Genomic DNA, 26,690 nt, shown 5'->3' on the forward strand with positions numbered 1-26,690 from the left:
TTTGACTGTATTTTTTCTTAGATAAATATGACAGGAGAATGGGGTTGCAGTTCTACCAGCTAGTATGATAGGTGGCGCTGCATTGCACTGTTAATGCGTTGACCTCTTTACATTATTGTCAAGTCAAGTCAATTTTATTGCATGATTGCAACAGGTGCAATGTATGACAAATAACGTATAACTAACAACTACACACTATTTTCATCAGTGACAGTGTACAAATCTAACATAATAGAACATATGGCGGTATAGTGTATTTCACATTGTTAAAGCACTACTTCTCTTTTGCATATTACCCAACGTCCGTTATGTGAAAATGCAGTATAATAGCACAATTCTCTCATGGCTAGCTATTGTATCTACTCATTGTTTCAAGCCTACCTAAATTTGAGCCCGATCAAAATCGATGATAAAACCACATCTCTCGACTTATGTGTCCATTTGTATAAGCCATTTCACACTTCCGAGTACGCATGTGGGTCTTTATGTATCAATGCCTTCATCTTCGACATGTGACCCACAATTTCTGTCGCTGCATATGCGTACATGAAGTGTAATTGGCGTCGGGCGTGGCGTAACTGGTAGAGCGTTCGGCTCGGAATCTATGGGTCCTGAGTTCGATTCCCACCGTGCCCCCGACGTTGTGCCATTGGGAAAGGCACTTAACACGAATTTCCTTCTGTCTGTACCCTGTATGTGGCATTGTTAATATAAGTTACAAAACTTGAGTGCAGTGCCACATCGTCCTCGTCTGTCCAAAGCAAATAGAAAAAAAAAATAATTGAGCTTATAGCTATTCGAATCTCAACTGTCACTGATCTAACCGCATATACACTCTGGAAGATAGCATTGATTTATGAATATGTAATCAATGTTCAAAGATAGTATATGTACTTTGAAAGTAGTTGTGCATCTTCACCGTAATAGACACCTCCAACAAGTCATAATGCCGAACAATGTAAGTAAATACACCGAATGTTTATCTGCAAAATCATGCCTGAAGGCTAATTGCACAAGGACTAAGAGGACTTAGACTAAAAACTAGTGTCTAATCAACTATGTGAAACAATGAATACTATTGTCGGGTTTGACATCTTCTCTGAAGGCAGTGGTTAATGAAATGTCCCACGCTTCGTATGATAGTGGGATTTTGTGCTTTTAGTAGAAATATAGTCTTTTGCATGTAGCGCTTACACGGTGTTTAGCTGGGCCGGGAGAAGAACAACAAATTTCGCAGTGATTTTGTTTGAGTTAGCTGGGAAGTTCGGTCACCTAGAAAACCATAAACCACCGCGTACATTTTTGCATCTACAGTACACTCAAACTTCGCATCCCATCTTCTGACTCCCCGCGCACGTGAAGTCTACTATTACGCCCCGTTTTTCTCCATTACGTTATCGACAATCAATGTTTGCAAACTTCACTCGCACTACGATATCCCTGTTGAGAATAGAACCACCAACCTGATAAAACTCCTCAGAGACGGGGAATTCTCCGTTATGTCTTTGCAACCATAAATTTCTTTTCGCTTCATTTCCCAAATGCTTCTACTTAACGATCGTAATAACCTCGCAACTTGGCAAAAATCGCTCCTCCTATTAACGGAATTTGTTGGCTGAGTTCTCAGCGGATGTCATCCGTCAAACCGTGCACCTGAGAGACTCTCGGCAGTCTGATCTAAAGGCGTCCCTGGAGGAACGTTCGTGACCCAAATTCCGATCCCGGTCCATCTTCTCTCTACAAGCCCAAGGCAGGCATTAGAACGAAATTGTTTTCAGGGGTACGACCAAAATCTAGGCATTATCACCAAATTGTTTTTGGAGGTACGACCAAAATTCATTTACCGTTTTAACAATTTGCCTACCATCCATACATGTTATGTTATATGAATCTTTTAAACACATGTATAAAAACGAATGCCTTTAAGTTACCACTTGAACAGTTTATCTTGCTTTTGTTTATACATCATTGATATGCAAATTCCATTATCTAACTTATTTACTTTATCTATTGTTATGAGTTTGCTTGTATTACCAGTATGTATTTCTTTGGCTTGTTGTATTATATTTTTATGTTCGATGTATTTAAGTTAATTTGCACCATTGTTTTATATTTATGTAAGCAAGGCGCATTGAATTGAAAACCGCCCTAGTGGCGACATGTCGTCCCTGGTTAAATAACTAAAATGAAATGAAATGTTCAGAACAACATTTGCATAAAGAGTAATTGTGGTAACTTTATAACCTTATCATATTGTAATTTATATTTCTTTATAAATGTTTAATACCATGTCCTCTTCACCTATCGTTGTTTTAGCGAATTCTGGTCGAATGGTCAATTTTGTGTGATAAGAACAACGTGTACATATAAAAGGCCAAGTAACTTTACACAAAGGATATAATATTGTACAAGTTTTTATATATTACCCGCTTATTCAAGCGTATTCCATGAGTAATCACTTTTGCCCAATACATCACTCTAATGCTTGTTATATATATATAGCTTGTGACTCTCATTTCTTTATTCTATTCACATTCATCAAGTCTGTACCTTTATTAACTTAAGTACATTACCTCATCAGAGCTCGGTTTGCCTTGCTGTCGCTTTTTTAATTAGTTCTAATAAGAACTCCAGAGTTGTGTATTTGGCTAATGTTTTAAAGGGTGGTAAAAGTTCGCTGACCGTATCGCTATCCGTTCTAGACGATACCCGAGCGTTTTATATCTTAGGTATTAATATTTAAAGTGAGGGAACTTTCCTATGATATGGCTGAAAAGAATATTTCTATCGTTACTATACATAAAATGGCGATGACCCTTCTGTATAGCAACGACCATTTACGAGACGGAAATCAGCCGCGCGCCACCAAACAACTGATTAAGACGTTCCGGCCAGACTTCACGTCTCCTGCTCACAGCTCGTCTGTCTTCGGCATTTCCTTCTTCCAGCCGGAAGGAAGGCACGGGGAGTCTCGGCGGAGGGGTTTGCTTCGGGCCTGACGCCACTGTGGACCAACTTGTCGATATATTTCACAACAGGGTTGATTTTATAGGCAGGTGAATTTGTCAGGAGTGATCATGCGTCCTTGAAGAGGAAACAAAAGTGCTGAGATGCGATAAAGCACTACCAATGAAGGTCGCGTGTAACACTGATGGATATGGTTCCAAAGCTATCCAATCGTGTATCTATAGATGGGTGCATGTGTGTGGGGGCGGATGAACAATGGTCTATAATCAACAAACTTCGATAGGTAGTAGCATCAACATGTATGTGGCGTCATAACGGTATGGTCCCGTGTCTTTCAAACACCTGCTTTCAAATCTGTTGCCCAAAAATCATTTGTTTCATCCTGTATTGATGAAGGCGACAGATGGTCCTTGAAACTTTTACTGAAGAATTAAAAAAGAAGAAGACTGTTCAATTTATCTACCAACTTGATGTAACTATTTACGGATTTTTCCCAAATTGTTTAGCATGACTTTTTGTTCTCCAGCATTACGTGTGTTTTTTGGCTCTATGTTTTGTAAATTAAAAAGTCATAAAAACTCAAATGAAAACAGTAACTTGTCCCGTGGTAGATGAAGGTCGGTTGAGGAATGATGGTCCACAATTGCAATGGATTGTAAGAGAGGAGGAAATATAGACCCCAGCCAACATCACGTGTTTTTTTTGCTCTATGTTTTATAAATTTTCCGAATAAGTAAATTCATAAAAACTCAAATGAAAACAGTAACTTGTCCCGTGGTGGACGAAGGTCGGTTGAGGAATGGTGGTCCACAATTGTAATGGATTGTAAGAGAGGAGGAAATATAGACCCCAGCCGGGGTCAGGATGAAGATGAATGGACTGCAGGAACAACCCTGAATCATGGCGTGGCAAAGGCCGGACTACAGCCGACTGTTCATAAATCCTTGTCTGGGACTGACAGAAGGTCGGGGTTACCTGCATTATACAGAAGACACCCACGATCAAGGAGTGGAACCCCGGGTAACACTCGCACCGCTAGCGGAAATATCTTCATATGGAACTGATTAGAAACCGGTTTCTCATTCATTTAGGGAACGCTGCTTTCATCTATCTTGTAGAAGAAATCTTGAGCATACTCGGCATAGATCATTTCTGGAGTTGCGTGGTGGGTAAATGTATGACCTCAACGGAATACTGTAAATGTATTTAAGTTCGCAGTGGTTTTAATTTCACGGTAGCACCATGCACTGTAGTCTCTTACTGTAGTTCGAGAAAACTGCAAACATTAAACAACCTCGAAAATTTCTGCATTTACAGTAGATTAGGGAAAGTTATAAAGTATGATAACAGATTGATGAGGTAATAAGAAAACTGCGTTGCGATTCCCTCGTGATATATATTTCAACTAATATCTATATGACTTTGTACCAATAATTTTACTCACTCCATGGCCTCTGAGTATGTGTAATTTAGAAATGCGGCATAGGGCATAAGAACGGTTAATTTTAGCCAATCGTAACTGTGAGCGTGAATGACGACATCTGGTGATATATTCTAAAACGTATCAGTGACCAATCAGAAGCAGAGTAATGGAATAATCATACTTATTTAGAATTTGCATTGGCAAATCGGAGTGGAGAACATGGGTGAGGTGATCTTTTTTTGACCAACCATATGGCAACTTTATTTGAGTGACTGAAGAAAGTCATCTACATCAAGTCACACCGACATTTTCTCAAACCAGACGGGGCGCGTCACCGAATTCAGACGAACTTTGACCCAGTGCTGAGGTCACATGTGCAAATAAAACGCACTATGTCTGATGACTGAAGAAGACCGAAAGATTCGTTCAAATCTATATCGGTGATTGTATTTCTTGAGTTGGAAGACTGTTTATTTTTTGTTGATTATGTAATATACAAACTCAGCTGAACTTTCATGCCAATAGTTTTATGATATGAATGTTATTGTTACCTTCTGATGCTGACAAAAACTTGACGTAGTTGGAAGGGAACAGGCCTATCCTCCCCCTTAGGAACCCCAGGCACCAGCCGCCATCTTCTCCTTCCAACACCTCGATGACGTCATCTACTTCCAGAGCCAACTCGTTCTCTTCAGTCGGCATGAAGGGGTACAGTGCGCGTGCGTAGCGCTTTCCAGCTATCAATAAAAAATGGAAAATGAAATCAAAACATCTCTTGACAGTGAAGCTTTATTCTATGAGACGTTCAATAATATTTTCCATGGTCCCGAAAATGAACGAAATATACGAAGAGATAACGCCCTCTAGCGATCAGATTGCAAAAGTTGAATTAAGAGTGAGCAACCAAATGGGCAAACATTTCAAAGATATATTACTTACGCCCCCTTGCGGTCTGCCGTGAAATGGGCCACGCATGTGTACTTTATGTTCACCGCAAAATGCTTTCAAAATCATACTTGAAGCCTTGAAATATGTATGTTTGAGGCCTTTTTGTTCACCATCATCCCATGATGACGTTATCCCATGCTGAGAATGCTTGATATTCAAACATTAGCCTATTACGCCATTGAATGTGGGGTACCAAATGAATGCACCCTGTTGAGAGTGGTTGGTACTGCAGAAAAAAATTGCTTAAATCAAACTAGCAATTTAGGGATATCAGTGGAAGGATTATGGTTTCAAGCTTCAATATTTGTAGATGTAAAATATTTCAAGAATATTTCAACTTGGAGCTAGTTCCGTCACGTTGATATCTCTAGATATCCTGCTTTCAACAACAACGGATATAGAACAGTGGGCAGGTATCCTCACCGCTATAGGTAAGCGATGTAGGTGGCGCTTTGCGGTGAGAAAACAATCCCAAACGTGGCTAAGATTGTATCCCCCTCGTCCTGGCAAGCAAGCAAGCAATCTGCAAGAGTTCTAGCAGAGTTCTGCGCTTATCACTGTCTTTGGGATGGGGGTTTGATACAGGAAATGCTGAATTATCCAGCCGATTGGTTTTCTACAATGGATGTATCTTGCCTCAATTGATATTGATATTATATCATAAATATACTATAAATGATATTGCAAATATTACAACTCTTCATTCTGCAGATCAATCCTACCTCGTTGCCTCGCTGTTCTTCTCATTGTTTCGATTCCGGCATAAGCTGCACTGGGCTTGAGCGACTTCTCTGTAAACAAAAGAAAGCATACAAACATGGACCAGTTTTCCTTACCAAATGCAGCAGCACTGCCCTCTACCGGAAACTGTTGGTATTACAAGGCTAAATGGAGAACATGATTTGTCACATGTTTGGACGGCATACTTATGTCCAAAGGAGAGTGTTCTCGCTCTGCTAATGATATTTTATGAATCCCAAAATATAATTGTAAAGGCAACTTGACATTGCACTTGGACCAGCTAGGAGTTGCATTATACGGTATTAAAATTCTGACCCCCCCCCCCCCTCCTACCAATATCCCCCAGATAGATTACAGCCAGGTGTAGCATATTATGTTACGAACAACCTTTGAAATCTTGAGCTTAAAGATACCTTTGCGATACGTTTCTAGAATTCTGGATACACATGTTCTTATTAATTTTATACACAACTTTTTTTGGTCACAAATGGACTTTGATCTTGTCAATCATCCGAGTAATACCAATTATTACAAGTATAACAGTAAGGCTCTCATAAAAATACGCATATCTATTAATGCCTGTCTAGGGAAACAATAGAAGCCGTTTAATTGCACACCCCATTTGTCAGTGTATTTCGTGCAATTATCCGGATGGTGCAATAATGCGGAGTTATTCAGCTAGACCGCACCAGTTTGGGATTTGGGGATTCCGTGAAATTAACAGAAGTGTGCGGTTATCCGTTGTGCAATTAACTGACTTCTACTGTACTTCATGGAATAGTGTATTCCTCAAGAAGTAGAAGAAAAGTTATTCCACCAACCAGGCAGTTCCAAAGTCGGTGCTTCATGCTTCCCCATGTTGTAGTAGAAGGCGTATTTCTTCTTCTTCTCCTTTTCCCTCCTCTTCCGGCCGAAGTACACAGCCAGGCCGAGCGTGAAGACCAGCCACAGCCCACCGGCCACCGCCCCGACAATGATGGCGAAGCTGGCCGAGGTCAGACCACGCCGCCGTTCTGATAAGCAACACATAGTAAGGATACAGGAGAATTCTTTTTACAAGACCAACAGGTACTTAAAGCTAGTTCACCTTTATTCGCGGGGTAACCTCTATTCGTTGTATTCAAGAATAGGGTTTTTATGGATATTAATTCAACGGACGGTGGTTTCAAACTGCAATACCTTACGAAAATGCAATTTGAAACCACTGTCCATCGACTTGATATCCCCTGTTCTTGTTTGTAAGTAGAACGAATATAGGTTACCTCGCGGATACTGGTGAACTAGCGTTACATTGCTGACGTTCTGATGTCTCTCAGACACCTTCGTCAGAGCTTCTAACTGGAGTTCTGCTTCTCACCGGTAAATGTAGCCGATGTAGGTGGCGCTTTTGCGGTGAGAAAACAATCCCAAACGTGGCTAAGCGTGTATCCCCCCTCGTCCCGGTTCATTACTTGGGTTGATATCTACTACATATAGGGGCCATGAGAAGCAGAACTCCAGTTAGAAGCTATGACGAAGGTGTTTGGGTGCTTGTGTAAAAAGAATTCTCCTATATCCTATATTCTACCAACCTGATGAAATCATTTCGGAACACATAGTAAGATTAGTAAGAACTGCTATAAATCTAGGTCACCTTTATTCGTTGGGTGTTCTATATCCCTTGTTGTTAAAAACAGGATATTTAGAGATATCCAAGTCGACGGGCAATAGCTCCAAATTGAAGTATTCTTGAAATATTTTACATCTAAAAATATCGCAGTTTGAAACAATCGTCCTTCCACTGCTATCCCTGAATACCTTTTTCTAAAAACAACGTACATAGGTTACCCCGCGGATAAAGGTAAGCTGGTAAGAGGGCTGATGCAAAAACTGCGATTTACTAGATAAGCAATTGACTGTGATGCACTCATCAAAAGAGTGACTAAATATGATCATATACATCTTGTTTCTACAGTCAAACATTTCGTCTGACAAGTCTTATCGAGCTTAGCTACACTTCACATTCAAGTCACTAGGGTGTGCTTTTGACATATGACGAGAACTCAACACTATCAACATGAAATCTGCGTTTATGCCCGTTAGAAGTCTAAATATAAACTCTTGAAAGAAAACTAAGGATTTTCAAGTATTTTAAGTGATAATATAAACATAATGGTTATTCGCATTTTGATCCACCCACTGCGCAACGCAACCCTGACGTCTGTCCTACATCTACATCAGCATGTCACACACACAGCCATCAGACCGCGCTGGGGACTGAACGGAAAGCGAGTCAGGAAGGCGAGTGAGACATGCTAGCGCCTGTCTGGCGCTTTCGGCTGCCTCGGGACTCGGCTGAAGTCTTCTCTCGTATGATGAACGTCTTCCTCACAGGACCTTGAGACGCAGTCTTCTGCTATTTTTATCTTCCTTGGGACAGAAACTTGTTATGTACGTCTGACGCTCGGCGCCGGCATTTGATAAGTCCGGAGTAATATAATTTACCGCAGTTGACTTAATTTTACAATCTAATGGTATTAGGAGAACAGTACATTATAGACTCGGCCGACGTCAAGGACATAGACGGTTACAGCTACTTTTGATAAACGATTGTGAGCGATCGGTCACAGAACATTTTGTGAAATTTGATTTAGGTAAAAAGGCAGGGGCACAAATGGTACAAACACCTTGTTTTCGTTTCTGTTCCAGTGTTTGTTGTCCACATACTTTTCGCAGGGTTACCTTTATCCGTTATCTTACAAACAGTACAATTAGGTATTAAATCTGCAGACTGTATTTTCAAATTTGCAATTTTTCACAAGGTTCAAATTTGGAGCCAACGTCCGTCGACTTCATATCTCTAAATACACTTTTTTACAAACAACGAATATAGGTCACCCTCGGATAAATGTTAACCAGCGTAAAGGTACACTCTCACCGGAGGTGGGGCACGCTTGAGGCATTGCTGCGTTCGTTCACTGCGTCACTGTTTTGTTATTTTTATAACTCAGATATTGTGTAATACGTAAGTATGACATAGAAGACGACAAAATACACAGCAAGTAAGAAAATTCGTTCTTTATCTCTGAAATTTGTTGAGTATCTTTCGAACCCCGCAATGCCGCAAGCGTGCCCCACGTCCGGTGAGAGTGCACCTTTATGTGAATAGATCCCTACCGATCCTCCCAGTAACGGACAGGTGAGTTGTTTTGGTGTGGGACTCCCCCACGCCGTTAGAAGCCGTGCACAGGTACGTCCCCGTGTCGTTCATCGTCAGACTGTTCAGGGTCACCGTTCCTGACCTCACGTCACCTGACAGCGCATGCGTCCTGGAGGCTAACCGGACGCCATCTTTGCTCCAGGTCACGTTCGGGGCGGGGTCACCATCAGCGATACACTCCAGTGTGACGCGGTCTTTCAGCTGGCCTTCCTGGGAGTCAGAAATGCGTATTATCGACGCACGGTCTGTGGAAAATAATCACAAATATTTGTTGGTCACTAAGTTAGTAACTATGCTTCAATAAGCCTTCTCACACTAGTTACCACGCATGCGCGAGTGAAAGGAGCTCTGGGTAATATGTCAAAGTTGAAGGCCTTCAGACGTCAACAGTCTCGTCTGCACCATTGTTTCGATTTGTGTAACCATGTCTGGAACGTAATGGCGCCTGCAAAATGGCGGAATATTGACGTCTGCGGGCCTTCAACTTTGACATATTACCCAGAGTTCCTTTCACCGGCGCATGCGTGGTGACTAGTGTGAGAAGGCTTATACAATAAGAAATATAACGAATTTTCGACGATCACTACCACATCCTTTTTTGGGTTTGAGTAATCAATCTTACAATCACGTCATCCTGGCAGTAGGTCAAATCAATCAATCGTTCGCTTGCATCATCATCAAAGTTAACAGAACGTTTACACTATCCCTGCCTTTGTTCTCAGAAAGGTCGAGAGTTGTTGATTCGAATCCAACACAATAAAAGATATAACGAATTTTCGATGATCACTAATACAGTCTATTCAAGGTTTGATTATACCCTGTCACATTTGGCGAAAATCGATCGGACGACCATTCTGCGGCAATCGCCCGAGCCTCGCTCACAATAATAAATCTATTGCACAACAATTGTACAAGGTACAAAGTATAGCTTATATGTGACAGGGACGGTTTTCAGGTGAAAAATACGCGCAACCCTCTGTCGATCTTAAATATGGCCGATCTTCTATCGATACGCCCGAAGATCGTGGATAATGTGACAGGGGTATTAATAAATCGTACAGGGCATGTGACTTTACAACACGTCATTTCAGCACTAGGTTAAAGTTATCAGAAAGTTTACACTATCTTTGCCTTTGTGCGACAATTGCTCAGGAATATTTGATCCCCTTCTCAAAGATTGAGAGTTGTTGATTCGAATCAACGTGCCAGAAATCTCATTTTGTGCATGGTTGAAGTTGAAGATCTGTTTGGTCTTACTCTTTGGATGGAAGAGCTGGATCGTAGCAATGCTAGAAGCACCGAATCAAGGAAGTCGGTAAACTTTCAGGAAAGTGATGCGCAATTTCAAACTTGAGCAAGCTCAAGTCAAGCACAAGAAAGATGCCTCAAGGCAATTATCAGTGCGTAAAACTATTAGGTTTTTGTACGCTAGTGGAAAACAGATATAGTCTCTAATGCACTGTTCGAAAGAAAATTCAAGGTAGTTTTCTCGTTACGTCATAATAACTCCAACACGAATGCATAGAAAACTGCCTAAAAGTCTATTAATGTATAGATAAACCATTCATCTATGTACATATTGTGCGTTTGGGGCCCACTTGGCTGTAGAGTGTTATAGAACCAGTCCAAATTGGAAGGTGATTGGCAGTTAACGAACCGTTGGACTTGCATGAAACTTCATCAGGAGCAATAAACTTTGTCCTCCAACTGCTAGGATTTCATAGAATCGTACCTCAATTTTAGACATTTAGAGATCAAAAAGAGCATAGCTGTAAAAGGGAGTATAATTGAATTTCGATCCAATAGAATACCAATAGGGATACCAGCTACACTTAGAACTCTCTAAACTGTCCAGAATGCTTTGCCTGTTCTATTCTAATGCTAGATATTGTCCATACATTTTAATTTCGTACACAATCAATCACTGCAGATCAGTTACACTTTACTTACATAACACAATGAGTTTGAGGCTGGCCGCAGCTGGGCTGACCACGTGACTAACGACGCATGTGTAGAGCCCAGCATCAGCCCTGGACACCGCTCTGACGTGTAGCGTGGGAACTTCAACGTTCCCGCCGCCATATTTGGTTCGTGACCTTTCGCTGTCTATCTTGACCCCGTCTCGTTCCCAGTGCAGGGCCGTGACGTTGGGCTTGGCGTCCCTTACTGCGCATGTCAGAGTCGCCGTCCTCCCCATGGTAGTGACGTAGGGATCGGAAGGGCCCACTTGCACAACGGGGGGAACTGCAAGTAATCAGAAATACAAACTTTGATATCACAGATATATGTTAGCGAGAGATTTCAAAAGATCATTACACGACATTTAGATTTTTCGACCGGACTTTCATGACTATAATTTAGAAAAAAACTGCTTTATCAAGAAATGATGAGAATTTTATATTAGCGAGATACGTCACTTTGGCTGAGCTATAAATACAGAAACTTTCGCGGTGGTTTAATGATCCCGGTTTTCGCGGTGGCCGCTTTACCGCGAAACTTAAAACCACCGCGGACATTTTCCATGGCAGTAATAGACTAAAGTGCACGGTCCTACCGCGAACTTAAAGCCACCGCAAAAAGTCCCTTTTCCTGCTACCGCGAAATTAAATCCCCACGAACTTAAATGTATTTACAGTATTTCAATATACATAAATCGTGCAACGTACGTAGGACATTTGTCTCCAATGTTTTCAAACTTTATCTTGTTACTAATAACGCTATAGAAAAGAGTTGTATTGTGGCTGAAACACCTCACGAAATCTGCGCCTTGAGATGTACCAATTCAGATACACATGTGCATAAAACAGATTTAGCAGGAGACAGTCACAACACCTGATGACCCAAAATGTTGCGATAGGCTATATGTAATCCACACGCTTCACTCCGCATTGGAAGACAGACATTAACCAAGAGCTCAAGTGATCGAAGCTCGACCTTGGTCCGTGTCCACCCTTTCAAATCGCCATTCAAGAGCTTCAAACAGCCTCACCGCCCCTAATCCTTTGAAACGTTTGCCTGCCCTCCCGCAAATCCGGTCGCTTTATCATCTGCCATGGCGGCGCCATTCGAAACCAACGCAGCCAAACGCTAAACTCTTTAAGAGCACTCCGGGCTAGTAGCGGTTACGGATTAGCATATATTTCCAGAGAGGGTATAATTTTTCATCACTGTACGGCACACACTCACAGTTGGTGTTGATACCATTTCTCATTTTCATACTCTAATTACTCGTTGTTTGTAAGAGTTTGATTTAAAAATTCATATCATGATGCCTGTAAAGAGTTCGTTAGAGAAGCTGTTATCACAGTGTTGTCAAACTATAATTCGATCGTTACCGCTACTTATCTCGTGTGTAACGTAATAAGGATGGGTAACGAAGACGAAAATTATATTGGCAAACATCGTTGTTAGACAATGTGTCATCACTCACAGTGAAGGGAAATCAAGTCCTTCAATCTTTGGGATCGACAGCACTCCACACCCGTTATAACATCCATGAAAAACTGTGGTATGGTTTTTTTTACTAGTACTAGGTGTCAAGATCGATTATGGGCCACCTGGCGACTGACATTGGTACTGCCACAAAACCTTTGTATGTTTTTGTACATGTTATGATTGTACATGTTCAACATGCTATGTTGTTTTGGTTTGACTTGTGGAAAGAAGTAGTCAGATTGTCTTAATACGGTTGCAAAAATAAAGATTCACACTATTGAATATCTACAGAAGTTTTACCCATGACGTTGAGTCGCACAAATCCCTCCTCACGTCCAACCTCATCAAACGTGATCTCCAGAACGTACTCCCCCTCGTCTTCACTAGTGGTACGGTCCAGCTTGAGTGACGCCTTCCCCACTAGTTCTGCCCTCCCCTCGTATTCACCATAAGCCCGTCCTCCGCCCACCCCGGGGTAGTAAGAGAAGATCATTGTCCGTTTCTGTGAGTTGTCGGAGATCTTACTCCAGACGAGGGACAGCAGGTTGTGCTTGGAGCTGTAAGTGGCTGGGAGGGTGACCGGGTCGTTCAGGACAGTGTTCATGGACTCGGGAAGGTCCAATCGGATGGCGTCTTGACACAGCACGCCTGTAAGACAAAAAAACTTACTTTGATTTGATTTGATTTTTTTAGATTGTAACAATATGAAACACGTGGGTCACTGTTCTTGTCGTGACCCAAACGTCACATACATATAACACGTTACATATACACTATATAATTCTAGGCAGCTGAAACAAACAATGTGTATGTGCGTATACTAAACCTTACCTTACCTTAGTTACACGTTTATTAACAAATGCCTAAAGCATTAAGAAGATAAGTTAACATCCTTCCCGAATCAAATTGTGTATAGGGCGTTGCCCATCTCCGTTTCTGTAGCCCTGGCCCACACACTTATTATCAACTGTTACTGACCTGTGTGTCCAACTACAATATAAACTCCTTCCCAAGTGCTGAGTGCTAACTAGAGAAAGCAGCATGTACCAGTTGTAAATTCTTTGGTGTAACCAATATTGACCGAAGGAGGCCAAATATATATATATATGGTATGGCTCGGCCGGAATCGAGCTCACGACCTACCGAATAGAAGAAGAACACTCTTCCCTCGAGGCTATTGCATCGGTACTATATTGATCTGAGCTTAATTACTAACCTTAAGATAATTGTTGAGATTGATTTTTTTTCCAGATTAAGTTTACCAGACTGTCTAACCTTCATAAACGTATTACCAAGATACTTTATTAGCGCAATAAACGTAGAAATATCCTACCTACTTTATCATGATTAGCCGCTAATATTACATGCACGACATTACGTTGAGTTGTTTATGGATCCATTTAAAACGCTTCGTGTTTGTCGGTGTTTCATTATCTATCGCCAATATTAGCTTGATGAATAGCAGAGTTGTGTTCTAGAGGCAAACTACCCGAAGACTGGGAATAAGTGGTTCCAGGACAAATCACAAAACCAATACATTGCACAAAGTTTCAATACATAGTTCACCCCCTGGTCATGCAAACACCACAGCATAACTGTCCAAATCAAACGTCGTCTTTCAAATAACATACAAAATACACATGATATACTTCGTTGAAGAGGTCCATCAGTCACGTATGTTTCAAGTTACTATCAATTTTCTTCCAACAGTGACTGTTTTAAAGGTAGAGTACGCACTTCAAATTCTTTTTATGTCTGACAGCACATTTTGGTCACAGAGAATCCGCAAGCCTGGTCTAGTCTCGTGGTCTCTCGCGAGATCGAGACTAGACCTTTCTCCGTGACCAAGATGTGCTGTCAGACATCGAAAATTAGATGTATGTATTCTACCTTTAAAACAGTCAGTGTAAAAAGAAACTTGATAGTAATCATATATTTCACTCTGTATAGCTTTATTGGAAAAACTACTGTAAATGCATAATTTTTACGATCGTTTTCGCGGTGACTTAAAGCTATTTGAACTGATTTGTTTGCTCAGTCTTCTGCCCGCCCACCCCGTTGTCTAAGACTACGTACATTAGACAATATTAGTACAGTGGAAGCCGCTTAATTGCACGGCCTATTTGCCAGTGGATTTCGTGCAATTATCTGGATGGTGCAATAATGCGAAGTAGTATAAGTGACAGCTGATTACGCCAGCACTACTGAAAGTGAATTCGAATAGCACCTTTGCCGAGTCGCTCGTAAGTGTGAGGTAATGCTGTTTAGCTGAGTTTCCAAATGGCTATTCGTAAAGGCACCGGTTTTTCAATTACAGTCAAATCTGTCCAAGACGACCACCCGGGGAACCGGGCAAAAGTGTGGTCGATTTGGTCAGGTGGTCGGTTAGAAGAGTATCGACTCACAACATGCCCTGTGCATAGTTTAAATGCTTTCCGTTGTGTTTAATGGCAAATAGCAAGAACACGTATGTGCATCCGTCGCCGTCTTTATTTTGAACATAACATCGTAATGGTAGCCAAAATGCGACGAAAACTGGCCGAATTCGGCACAAAATCGCGCTAGTTATCATTGAAAATCGATGACACCTCAAGATTTGAAAATGACGCGAACGTTATGGACAGGGATTTGGTCCAAATTTTTGGCGGTCGTAGTTGCCTTGGCCAGGTGGTAGTTGTGAAGAGGTCACTTAATGCTTACATCAATGGGGAAAATTTTCGGGACCGAGCGGTCGTAATGGCCAGGTGGTCGCTGAGAAGAGGTGGTCGCTTGGACAGGCTTGTGTATGTGCTTTCAGCTCTACTGTTGTTCAACCACAATCTTAAAACCACCGCGAAATCTCGATTTTCTCTCTGCCGCGAAACTAAATCCTCGGCCTCGCGAAGTTAAATGCATTTACAGTATTCATGTCTGTTGCTGTCGGTTTCCTTACGTTAAGGCCTACGCAACATGACCGTGACTTGGCTGCCTTTCTCAGGCTTATCATGACGGTCTATATTGGCTCCAGGCTGCCTCGTGAGTACGACGAGATCTATCCGAACTGACATTTACGACTAGACGGGGTTCATTACTACGGAAAGACGTCTTCCGTACGTCAAGACGACGCGAGCTTGCCGTCATTCGTCTTAATCCCGCCTGTAATCTTAATTCTCGGCGGAGGCTACTTGAGAGTGTTAATAAGGTTACGATGTTATTAAGACTGGAAGTAATGAAAAGAAATTAAGACTGAGTTTATCATTCCTCGAGTAGGCGTCAGTAGGGTTTTCAGTATCAGCTTATTAGCTGCGTCGGCATTCTGACAATAGATAGAGAAATGCCGACAACTACCCTCCTACTGCAAGTCACGAGTTATGATAAATCGCACGTATTGTTTTCACTGACTGCTTGCAATATTGGAATAAATACGTTGAACATTGAAAGAAGAGCCGTCTGTACATATGTAAATACTTTTCGTTTTGTGATCGCATCTGAACTGTGAGCAGCGACACCTGTCTTGTAGTGCAGAATTGCCCTGAAGACGGTCACCGAAACGTTGTTAAGAATAAAGCAATGTTTGTGTAAAAAGAGCCTCTTTATTCACTGCAAGAGGAGATTAGAGGAGTCCACAGCCGCACACAAGACACATGTTCCATTCTTCCCTTAATAATCAGTCCCAGCTGTTCATGGAATACACCACACTACTTGTGGAATGTCGGACTGCGACGCTGCAGTACCTAAAACAAACTGCTAGGGGGTCCAAATCGCTTGAATTCTTTGGTACCACAATGACGACCAACTTAAGATTTTATACAAATACATCAAAAGAAGTTTTTATTTAACTCATAGGTGCGGAAAAAATGACGACGCCGACTTCTTAATATTTAAGTTTGACGTGAACAACAGACGTTAGAAGATGGATAAAGTATTGTATTGTTGCGTAGTTCATCCAGTTGGAGCTTCAATGCACATTTTTAATAAACTCGTCGAGAAAAACAAGATATTAAACCAAAACAGAAGTGTTCCTTCCGTGAATAGTTTCATCAGGTTGGTACGTCACCGAATAAAGAGACTCTTTTTACACAACCATTGCTTTTTTCTCACCAACGTTTCGGTGACCGTCTGTCACCTTCTTCAGGGCAATTCTGACTGGTTCACATTGTACTGCAGGACAGGTGTCGCTGCTCACAGAGTCTAAAAGAGTCTCTTTATTCAGAAGTGTTCCTCTCCTGCAGACATAACTCTTGACAAGGCCCATTAACGGAATGATGTAACTCAGTCAATTTTTATTACCTGTTATGGCAATGTTATTACACAGTTCTACGAGGCAAATAACACGGGCGCCGATGCAAGAAACCCCCATCTTTCATATTTTCTGTATCCAATATCCTGCGGAGGGTCGGGGGAACTAATGCGTGAGGACATCGCACTTTATAAAGGACAAATTTCATGGCTCGTGTCTGATATATACTGCTGGCAGGAATTTAGTGCAGGAAGTGGAAACATTCCAGCATTCATTGTATGAAATGTACATTGCCAAAAAAGTTTTTTCTTGTTTATCTTATTGTGCTTCCTCACAGAAAATTTCAAGAAGAAAATTATTCTGTCCCCAAGAAATCTTAGAGAAATGTGCTTGTCCATGGGGAAAGCAACTTTTTGCTTCTTAGGTTTTTGAGACAATTTGAGATTTTGTTTGTATTTCCAAAAATGCTTTTTATTGTTTATCTTGTTTTGCTTCCTCACGGAAAAATTGTCTTCCAGGAAGAAAAAAATTCTTGTATTTCTTAAAAGTTGAATCTGGTTATAAAAAAGCAAGAATTTCTACAACTTTTTTCTTACATTATAAGAACTTTTTTGTAGCTATAGCTTCTCGTTTTGCTTTGATTTTTTTCTACATTTTCTTCCTGCAAGAATATGTTTCTTCATATAAGAATTGTCCATGGGGTAAGAAAAAATCATTTTTGGCAGTGTAATTGGCAGCTCAATATCGATCACTGATAACTATTAACCCCGGAAAGGAGGTTAACTTTCGACAGGGGTACTGTTTGTGGTTGAATTCACTGTCTCGCACCCGTAACTTAAAATCTTTTGATGAATTTGTATAAAATTCTGATATGTGGGTCATTGATAAACATAGCCACATGGCAGTTTTTCAGGTACGTCTGCAATACAGGCAGATATCCCCCTCCCTGCATGTATGGTATAGTCCATGGAGCTCGCTAGAATTGAAGAAAAGGCGAGGATGGTCACCTATACCCGGCATGGTTGGGGCTATAAGGGGGGGGGGGGGGGGCGGCTATGTGGTGTTGGGTCTTATACGAGGTGTGACACGGGACATCCATTTTACGTCCTACTCGAGGGACGGCCTTAGCCAAAACTGAGCACTTATTTCCACCCTAGTAGGTGAAGTGAGGAAAGTGCGTTTCCCAAGGGCACAATATGTTGGCAAATCAACATATTTGAACCCAGGACCTCCTATCAACCAAGTCTATACCTGCTTGATGGCCATCTGCGTATTGTGGGTCATGTGTTGCGATGTAATGCTGGGATGCTTTCATTTCCACCTCTAAATGGACTCCTATAGCTAGATGGGCTATGAAAATACTTCTCCAACACGTACGAATGCATCTTCAACATATTGTTGCACTTATTCAACTGCAGGAACGGCGTTTTACCTTCCATAAAATCTAACCCACTTTTGTATTTCTGTAACGAATCTGTGACACCTGCAAGTTGCAACGATGCCCTTTACGTACGCCAACAAGGTCACGTATTGTAAAATGCAGATATAGAATAAGGCCAAAATGAATCACTTTACTTCTAGATGTCCGAAGTCCGAACAGTAACTAAAATCTGTCGTTGGAGACAGAACGAATGCCAAATCAATGCCAGTGGAAGTACCTACCATATCACCGCGTTGATTTACAGCAGGGAAACTATCACAGAAGTACATTTTGATTTTGTATGATTGTCTTATAAAGCAGCCTGCCTCATTAGTGTACGCAGAGGCAGACAGATGGCACATATGTCAGCGGGGATTTCCCCCTAACACGCGGGAACTTATTACCACATCCATCAATTAGTGCTCTAATTATCTACCCGATTGTCAAGCTATTTAAGACTCCTCGTGTGGTAGTGCTAAGGTGCACTCTCACCGGACGTGGGGCACGCTTGCGTCACTGCAGGGTTCGTTCACTGCGTCACTGCTATTCTCTCCAATATTTCATGATTCAGATATTGCGTAAGACGTAAAAGTATGACATGTCTTTCGAACCCCGCAATGCCGCAAGCGTGCCCCACGTCCAGTGATAGGCACCTTTAGGTAGAGTTTAATAATGTTTATTTGTAAAATCATGCCCGAAGGCTAATTGCGCAAGGACTAAGAGAAGTAATCAGTGTGGTGCATAAAACTAGTGTCTAATCAACTATCTGATGCTATGAATACTATTGTCGGGTTTGACTTCTTCTTTGAAGGCAGTGGTTAATGAACTATCCCACGTTCTGTATGATAGTGGGATTTTGTGCTTTTAGTAGAAATATAGTCTTTTGGTGATCTCTTAGGTGGCAAAAGCTTGGTGAAATTGTGGCAACTGTTTGAAATAATGTGTTTCTTTCGGTTTCATAGTGGGTACACTGACTGATAAAATGTGTTTCATTTTCCACTGCATCCACTGTATGTACACAATCTCTCGTGGACAGGGAGCTGTTAATAGCGGCATAGTTGCTTTGAATAAATCTCGCACCTTCCTTGGCTAACCACGTAGTACCTATTAACGTTAGGATGGATGATTCCTCAACAGACGCTGATGATGTTGGATATTGATGTTGTTATTTCATTAATAGGACGTTGTCATATATCTTCACATAAAGCAGGTAGGAGTACGCCAAGCCTTAGATCACACCTCTCAGCGAAAGAGTGCAAATTGGTACCGTAGGGAGTTAGTTTTTGAATCTAGATGGCTTGATGGCTAAGTCAAATGGATCTGACAACTGTATACGCAATTATGAAATTCAAACACAACATATGCGTATTTTTCTTTTTTTGTTGTTGGTGGGTTCTTCTTCGTCTTTCTGATTATTGTTATTTTGTCATGAACTAATAAGAGTTTAGAACTACCGATGCCATTAGCATATAGGCTATTACAACAAATTTGAGCAAAATATTAGCTGTTTGAGAAAATATTAGAAGCTACACGTTTGTCATTGCGATTGCAAATTTTGTATTGGTAATTAAAGGTTTTAAAATTTACTGAGAGGGAGAATATCGTGTATATATCTATATACAAATTTTCCTGCGTAGTGTTATCATGACATTACTTGAATATTTCTAAATGGAGTCACCTAGTTTACATACGTTGAAACATATATGTGTGGCGTAAATGATATAGGCGTGTAAAATGCAGATTACAATTTAGAATGCCTATGTGTAGATATCAAAGAAGTGACATAGATAGCACAAGTGTGGCGTAGATGATATGTGGCGTAGATAAGATAGCTGCGTAGCGAGGTTGATGTGTGTCATAGATAACAGATGTGTAGCGTAGATTATGTGTGGCGTAGATAAGATAGCTGCGTGGCGAGGTTGATGTGTGTCGTAGATAACAGATGTGTAGCGTAGATTATGTGCGGCGTAGATAAGATAGCTGCGTGGCGAGGTTGATGTGCGTCATAGATAACAGATGTGTAGCGAACGTAGATGATGTGTGGCGTAGATAACATACATGTAGATGCGTGTTTTAGATGATGTGTGCCATAGATAACACATGTGTCGTAGATAATGTGTGACGAAGATAACAGATGTCTTCTGTAGATGATGTGTGGCATAGATAACGTGTGTTGTAGATGACGCGTGGCGTAGACAGCACATATGTAGCGTTGATAATGTATGGCGTAGATAACATTGAATGATATCTACACAGTCAGCAATCCTGTTACATGCCTACTTTTGATGCAATATCTGCAAATCCTCAATTCCCTGGATAGTCTGAATAACAAGCCGGTAAATCCCTTTCCAAACCACAAAGGATATCCCTGCCGTATCGTAACCAGGATCTCGGCATGCTCCAGCCTTCTGATTGCCCGTATATCTGCACTAGGCGTCTGTGAGTCGACATATGTGGCGTTATTTAAACCCCATTTACGACAGTAAAGCCCAATTTGCGGCTGCATCAGCCTTTGCCAATGTTACACGTGATATATTGTCTAGTGTGTTTATATAGGTCTAATAACACTTGTTCTCATATTGAAATGTTGAATTTTTTTTTTAACAGTGACAGGAGCGATCGACGTCATCGGGCAGAGGGCCTGGGTAGCTGGTTTCACCTGCCAAACAATCATTCTGGGAACTGAATTGTTACATTTTTGGCTACTATTTGAATTTTTCGTTCCTTCTCAGGCAACAGCCATTTTTTTAGGGTGTGAAATCCCAGCCGTGGCTATAATAATCTTCTAATCCATCAACCAATACGAATGCTGTGGTGCATCTTTTGTAAAACATTATAGGGGTTGCGGAAAAAAAATTAAGGAACCAGTGATGTTTTCTATAATTTGCTCCATATCAAGGCGTAAAGTCAGGCTACAGCATTTTTGACATTTAAATGAGAACGAGCCATAAGAGCAACTTTGGCTTTTTTTTCCTGCTGGCATGTTTCGAATACGTTTTCTCGTGAGCAGCTACTACCACACACGTTGTTGGCCTATGTATTATTCCTTCTACACAAAGTGACGGTGCACCAAATACATGTCTTATTCGACCCAATTCTTTTTAAGCGAAACTGGTGATCGACTGCCGGGTGGTTTCAGCTCTTTGGGGGTAATTTTGATCGATGCTAATAGCTCTTGGGGTAACGACAGCATAATTGTGCTCGGTACAGTTTAGCACTTCCCTCATATTACCTCTATTACAGCCGCCAGTGTGTGGGACGGGCTGAACAATCTTAATCTTATGGATTGCGTCATTCCTAACTCCTAAATCTTATGTGACGGAAATGTATAAAATCGGTCAAAAATACAAAGATATGAGATCGTTAAAGGCAAGATGCCTACATTCCATAGGAAATTATGCAAAACAATTTGGTTAGAGAACACATTGTACCTACCGCAAATGAAGAGCATAAGAAATTAATAAAGTTTCTGATATATGGGGTTTTACCATAAATAGAAATGCAGTTTTGATATATACGGTTTTGCCTTAAATGAAAATGAAAACTGGTATTTATATTTTCCATAATATAAGACCGTACATGTGGGTCAGTCGGGCAGTCGAGGTTTGTTCAATCTGCCAAAAGAGAAACACAAAACAGTGCAAACTTAGAAAACCAGCATAAATTATGTATTCGAAGGTACCATCAACCAAATTCCTTGCATTATGTACTATGTATATTTTGAGATTCGTATTGAACGATCGAAATGGAAAGGGTACTGTGAGTGATTTGTTAGGAATCATATGAGGTTTTTGATGAACAGAATCCGCCATGACTGGCAATCAATGCTGTGTTATCCATAAAATCCGGTTTGCTTTGCCTAATGCGTCCCTTGTACAGGGTAATATGCGACACGGTCGGACGGACCTGATAGAATGGAAACATGTCGCTTTAGTTCATCATCAGGCAGGGGAGATCGATGCCACACGCAGTACATCGTCATTCCTGTCCATTCCCGGAAAATAGCCGTCAGCGGAGCGGTAACGGGGTATTGTTCAAACTCAGGGGCTCGTATTCTTGCATGTTTTGTGCTAGTTCCAACGGGGCAGACTAGTGCCCAACCAAGTCAGGAGGATTATTTATTGATGTATTCAGAAGAAAAGGGACGGCACTGTTGCACCGTATACTAGTATCGTCATTCTGTCCATTCCCGGAAAATAGCCGTCAGCGGAGCGGTAACGGGGTATTGTTCAAACTCAGGGGCTCGTATTCTTACATGTTTTGTGCTAGTTCCAACAGGGCAGACTAGTGCCCAACCAAGTCAGGAGGATTATTTATTAATGTATATTCAGAAGAAAAAGGACGGCACTGTTGCACCGCATACTAGTATCGTCGACGTCATTCCTGACGATGCCCGGAAAATAGCAGACAGCGAAGTGGTAACGGGGTATTGTTCAAACTCAGGGGCTCGTATTCTTACATGTTTGTAGTAGACTGGTTTATTCGTTTCACAGAAATACAAATGACACGAAATAAAAGCAACCTTGCAGCCGCCAGAGGAGGCTGAATTGTGCAGCTTTTCAATCACAATAGTGGCTTAGATGCAAACACAATTTAAAATTTAAATTACGAGTGCGAATTTCGACAAGTACATGTACACGATTTACTGCTAGATACATATTTATCATATAAATATGTTTTGTGCTAGTTCCAACGGGGCAGACTAGTGCCCAACCAAGTCAGGAGGATTATTGATTAATGTATTCACAAGAAAAAGGACGGCGCTGTTGCACCGTATACTAGTATCGTCATTCTGTCCATTCCCGGAAAATAGCCGTCAGCGAAGAGGGAACGGGGTATTGTTCAAACTCAGGGGCTCGTATTCTTACATGTTTTGTGCTAGTTCCAGTGGGAGAGACTAGTGTCCAACCTAGTCGGGAGGATTCTTGATTAAGGCCACAGCAAGTAAATTTTATGGATGATATTAGCGCGCGCATTAATTTTCGCCTGATTTAAAAAAAAAAAAAATTCTTGGGAAATGGTCGACATGACGAGAGAAAGTACCAAAATGGGCAAAAATGCTGCATCATATGCTAATGACTGTATTTGTACAAGTGACACTAGCCAGGTAGCCATGACTGTAGTTATAGAAGTGAAACTATGAATTTAGTTAGATAGTTGTAAAAGTGGCACGTTAAAGAACCCACTACACGTGCGATGGTGCGGTGTGAGTGGTTCAAAACCTACAGTCCCTGGTCGCACCTGGGGCAATTACTGTCGTATTGAGGTCATTAGGCGCTGCCATTTCAGACCCTTTCGACTTAGCCCCGCCTATTGTAAGCTCCTCGCAATTAAGCCCTTGGCTGCGAAGAGAGAGTAGTCGACCCATACAATACAATACTTTATGTGAGTTTCAGCGTATTTTGTCAATCCAAGTTACTAGTATACGATGAAAAAATACGCAATAGGTAGAAGCAGACTTTTAATAAAGACGTAACATTACAAAGATGGAAATTATCAAAAAGTTTATCACATTCGACCACGTCTAGATCTTTGGGATTAGCAATTGATCTACACGAGAAAAAAAACATAGCTGCCAGTCGTAACCCTGAGCTTCCTTACTCAACACGTTACCGTTGACTGTATTGACCTCATCTTGTGAGAACGATTTTGTTCAAGCTCCAATGGGATGATTAGTCCTCGGGCGTGTCGAAGCGATGGGTAAATGATTGATTCTGAATATAAAAAGTAACAGCCCGTGCATTTAAAAAAAAAAACAACACCCTAGCTATATCAGAATAAATCATTTTATTCTTACATAAAATCTGAGATAAAATGTGTGAAAGTAGATACCTGAATTTTTTACCGTATTTTCCTATTGATGAAATTATACAACAAATCATTGCATTCTGACATAAAATCCAACATAAAATGCCTGAATTTGTTACGTTATTTTCCTCTTGATAAAACTATTACATACGAGCGCGCGTCGGTATTCAGGAATCTTCAGTGTCAAAGATCCCCAGAAGTTTCGACGGCTTAATTTTCAAAACCTGGTTATAACACTTTAAGATAAAGGTATGCCATATAAAATGTGATAATCATGTGAATGCGTTATGACATGAACATCGGTTATCTAATAAAACGCGTATCTAATGTTGTACACACATTGACTCAAAAATCGAAGAGCGCTCCAAGCCTGTGCTGATCGGACAGGTAGATGGTTATAACTTTATTTTCTGCCAGAAACAAGAATGCCAACTTGATAAGGGTTGCGGTAAACCAATCACGTCCAAAAGGCACACTGTAGTCAATGGCTTGGAAAATCCATTTTCGAGTTCATTGCCTGAGTTCGTTGAGCGAGAAACTATTTTGGTTTTTAGCACGGAAGCATGGTTATTTATTCAGCAGTTGAAAGAATGGCATTTATCGTAGCCTGGTCGGTGACTTGTTACCCTGGATGCCAGACAGGACCGGGTAGCTAGCGAGTTTTGTTCGGGGAGCCAAGGCAGTCAGCCCGCCGATCTCACATTAGCGCTCCGGGGAGTCTAAGCCTGAAGGAGTTATGAGAAAAGGGCAGGTGGACCTCATCGGGCTTTAACTCCCCGGGGCGCTAATAGGAATTCGGCGGGCCTGACTGTCTCGGGACACCGAATAAACTGTCCGAGCTGCCCGATCCCGGCTGGCTCCCAGGGTAGTGACCTGTTCATGGACTGGCACAACAGAATTGATTTCAAGGTAGATGGCATTTATATTGGTGCTGCAAAAATCGATTGATATCAAAAGATGAACATTGTTTTGAATAAGGTGAACAAAATTGATTTGAAGATTAAAAAAGATGTCGTTGAATTAATTGATTTAATAGCTGATATGGGAATATGGACCTGCAACTCGCTTTTGATGGACAGATATGGATGGATGAATCATAATGAGAGTCGAAAATATTGGCATTAATGACAATCATTTTCAAAGTTTGTGTTCCCGTAGATACAATAGGGAAACAGACATATTGTTGTACGTAGGTCTATGCGGTTTTATGTCCTTGCGCTGTACTTTAGTTTACTCCTTTTATCTATGTTCGAATAAATCAACAATATAACACAATATAATATACAACACAAAGTGTCTTCTCGGTGTCATCATTATCATCATGCTGCATGACAGGTTTGTGAGCTCCTAACGTTACCTACAGTGACAGATGTGCTAACAGAGATCAAAAGACTCATTTCTAAATCCCCATGCCAACGAGAGCTGTCTAGTTCCCGCCATCGCGTGGCAAGACTCGATTACGACAATCACCACAATGATTGCCTGACAAATTTGGGGCGGAATTTTGGATGGCCTCCAGGGAGCAAGGACGAAGTGCTTAGAGACCATGTTTTTATGCCATTCTCAATTTTTTTTCAGAAACGTCATCGGAATTTTCCTTCGTTATATATTTGTATTTTGGCCCACAATTAGTGTTTTTCATTTGTTTTTACGTGATTATCATTTTTATTCACCTTCTTGTATTATTACAGCTAGTAAGTACCCAATAATGTTCTTGTAACGTGCACAAGGCACCTTTTCGAACCCATTTTACGTACCTAAAATATTCTAAACATTACATATTACACTACACATCACTTCAAAAGCCATCAGAAGTGATATTCTACGCGCAGTGGAGAAATTGTAACTGTGAATTCTGCATTACAGCCTCATAGTTTTGTAGCTGGCTACATTGCGTTTCGTTCCTTTCCTATAACAACAACAGCGGCGCGGTCTTCATAGTATGTTCCGCCCCTATCACGATCATAATGATTGTTTGCCAAATTTGGCTTGGGATTTCACTTTAAAAGCCATCAGAAGAGAAATTGCAACTGCGAATTCTGCATTACAGCTTTATAGTTTTGTAGCTGGCTACATTGAGTTTCGTTCCTTTCATATAGTTTCCGCTGTCTCCATAGCGCGTTGTATGCCCCGATGACGATCATCGCACATAATGATTGTTTGGCAAATTTGGCTTGGAGTTTTGCTTAAAAAAACATCAGAAGAGAAATTGTAACTGTGAATTCTGCATTACAGCTTTATAGTTTTGTAGCTGAGTACATCGTCTCTCGTTTCTTTCCTATGACAACAACAGCGGCGCGTTCTCCATTGCGTATTGCGCCCGGATCACGATCATCGCACATAATGATTGTTTGGCAAATTTGGCTTGGGATTTGGCCGGTCCCCAGAGGGCGCGACTAAGTGCCTGAAACCTAGCAATGGCACGGAACGGGGCGTCGGGAGATCCCAGGCGGGAGCTGGATCGATTGCTCGCCGTTGGTTTTTATCACTTGCTGCAGCCGAACCGGAAGGGTAATTGAATTCGTACCGT

The 26,690-nt window shown here is 41.3% G+C and overlaps 1 protein-coding gene across 1 annotated transcript in view; it reads right to left on the reverse strand.

Annotated features, from left to right (window-relative positions):
• LOC118431036 (hemicentin-1-like) overlaps positions 1–26,690 on the reverse strand; it is a 37,636-nt gene that overhangs the window by 5,071 nt on the left and 5,875 nt on the right. The window contains exons 2-7 of the mRNA XM_035842109.1: positions 13,014–13,361; positions 11,229–11,522; positions 9,236–9,523; positions 6,901–7,092; positions 6,061–6,129; positions 4,942–5,127 (exon numbers count right to left, since the gene is read on the reverse strand). Coding sequence (XP_035698002.1) covers positions 4,942–5,127; positions 6,061–6,129; positions 6,901–7,092; positions 9,236–9,523; positions 11,229–11,522; positions 13,014–13,361 — 1,377 coding nt within the window. The remainder of the gene's footprint in view (positions 1–4,941; positions 5,128–6,060; positions 6,130–6,900; positions 7,093–9,235; positions 9,524–11,228; positions 11,523–13,013; positions 13,362–26,690) is intronic.

This window comes from Branchiostoma floridae, chromosome 14, assembly GCF_000003815.2.
Source record: "Branchiostoma floridae strain S238N-H82 chromosome 14, Bfl_VNyyK, whole genome shotgun sequence".
Classification (NCBI taxonomy): Eukaryota; Metazoa; Chordata; class Leptocardii; order Amphioxiformes; family Branchiostomatidae; genus Branchiostoma; species Branchiostoma floridae.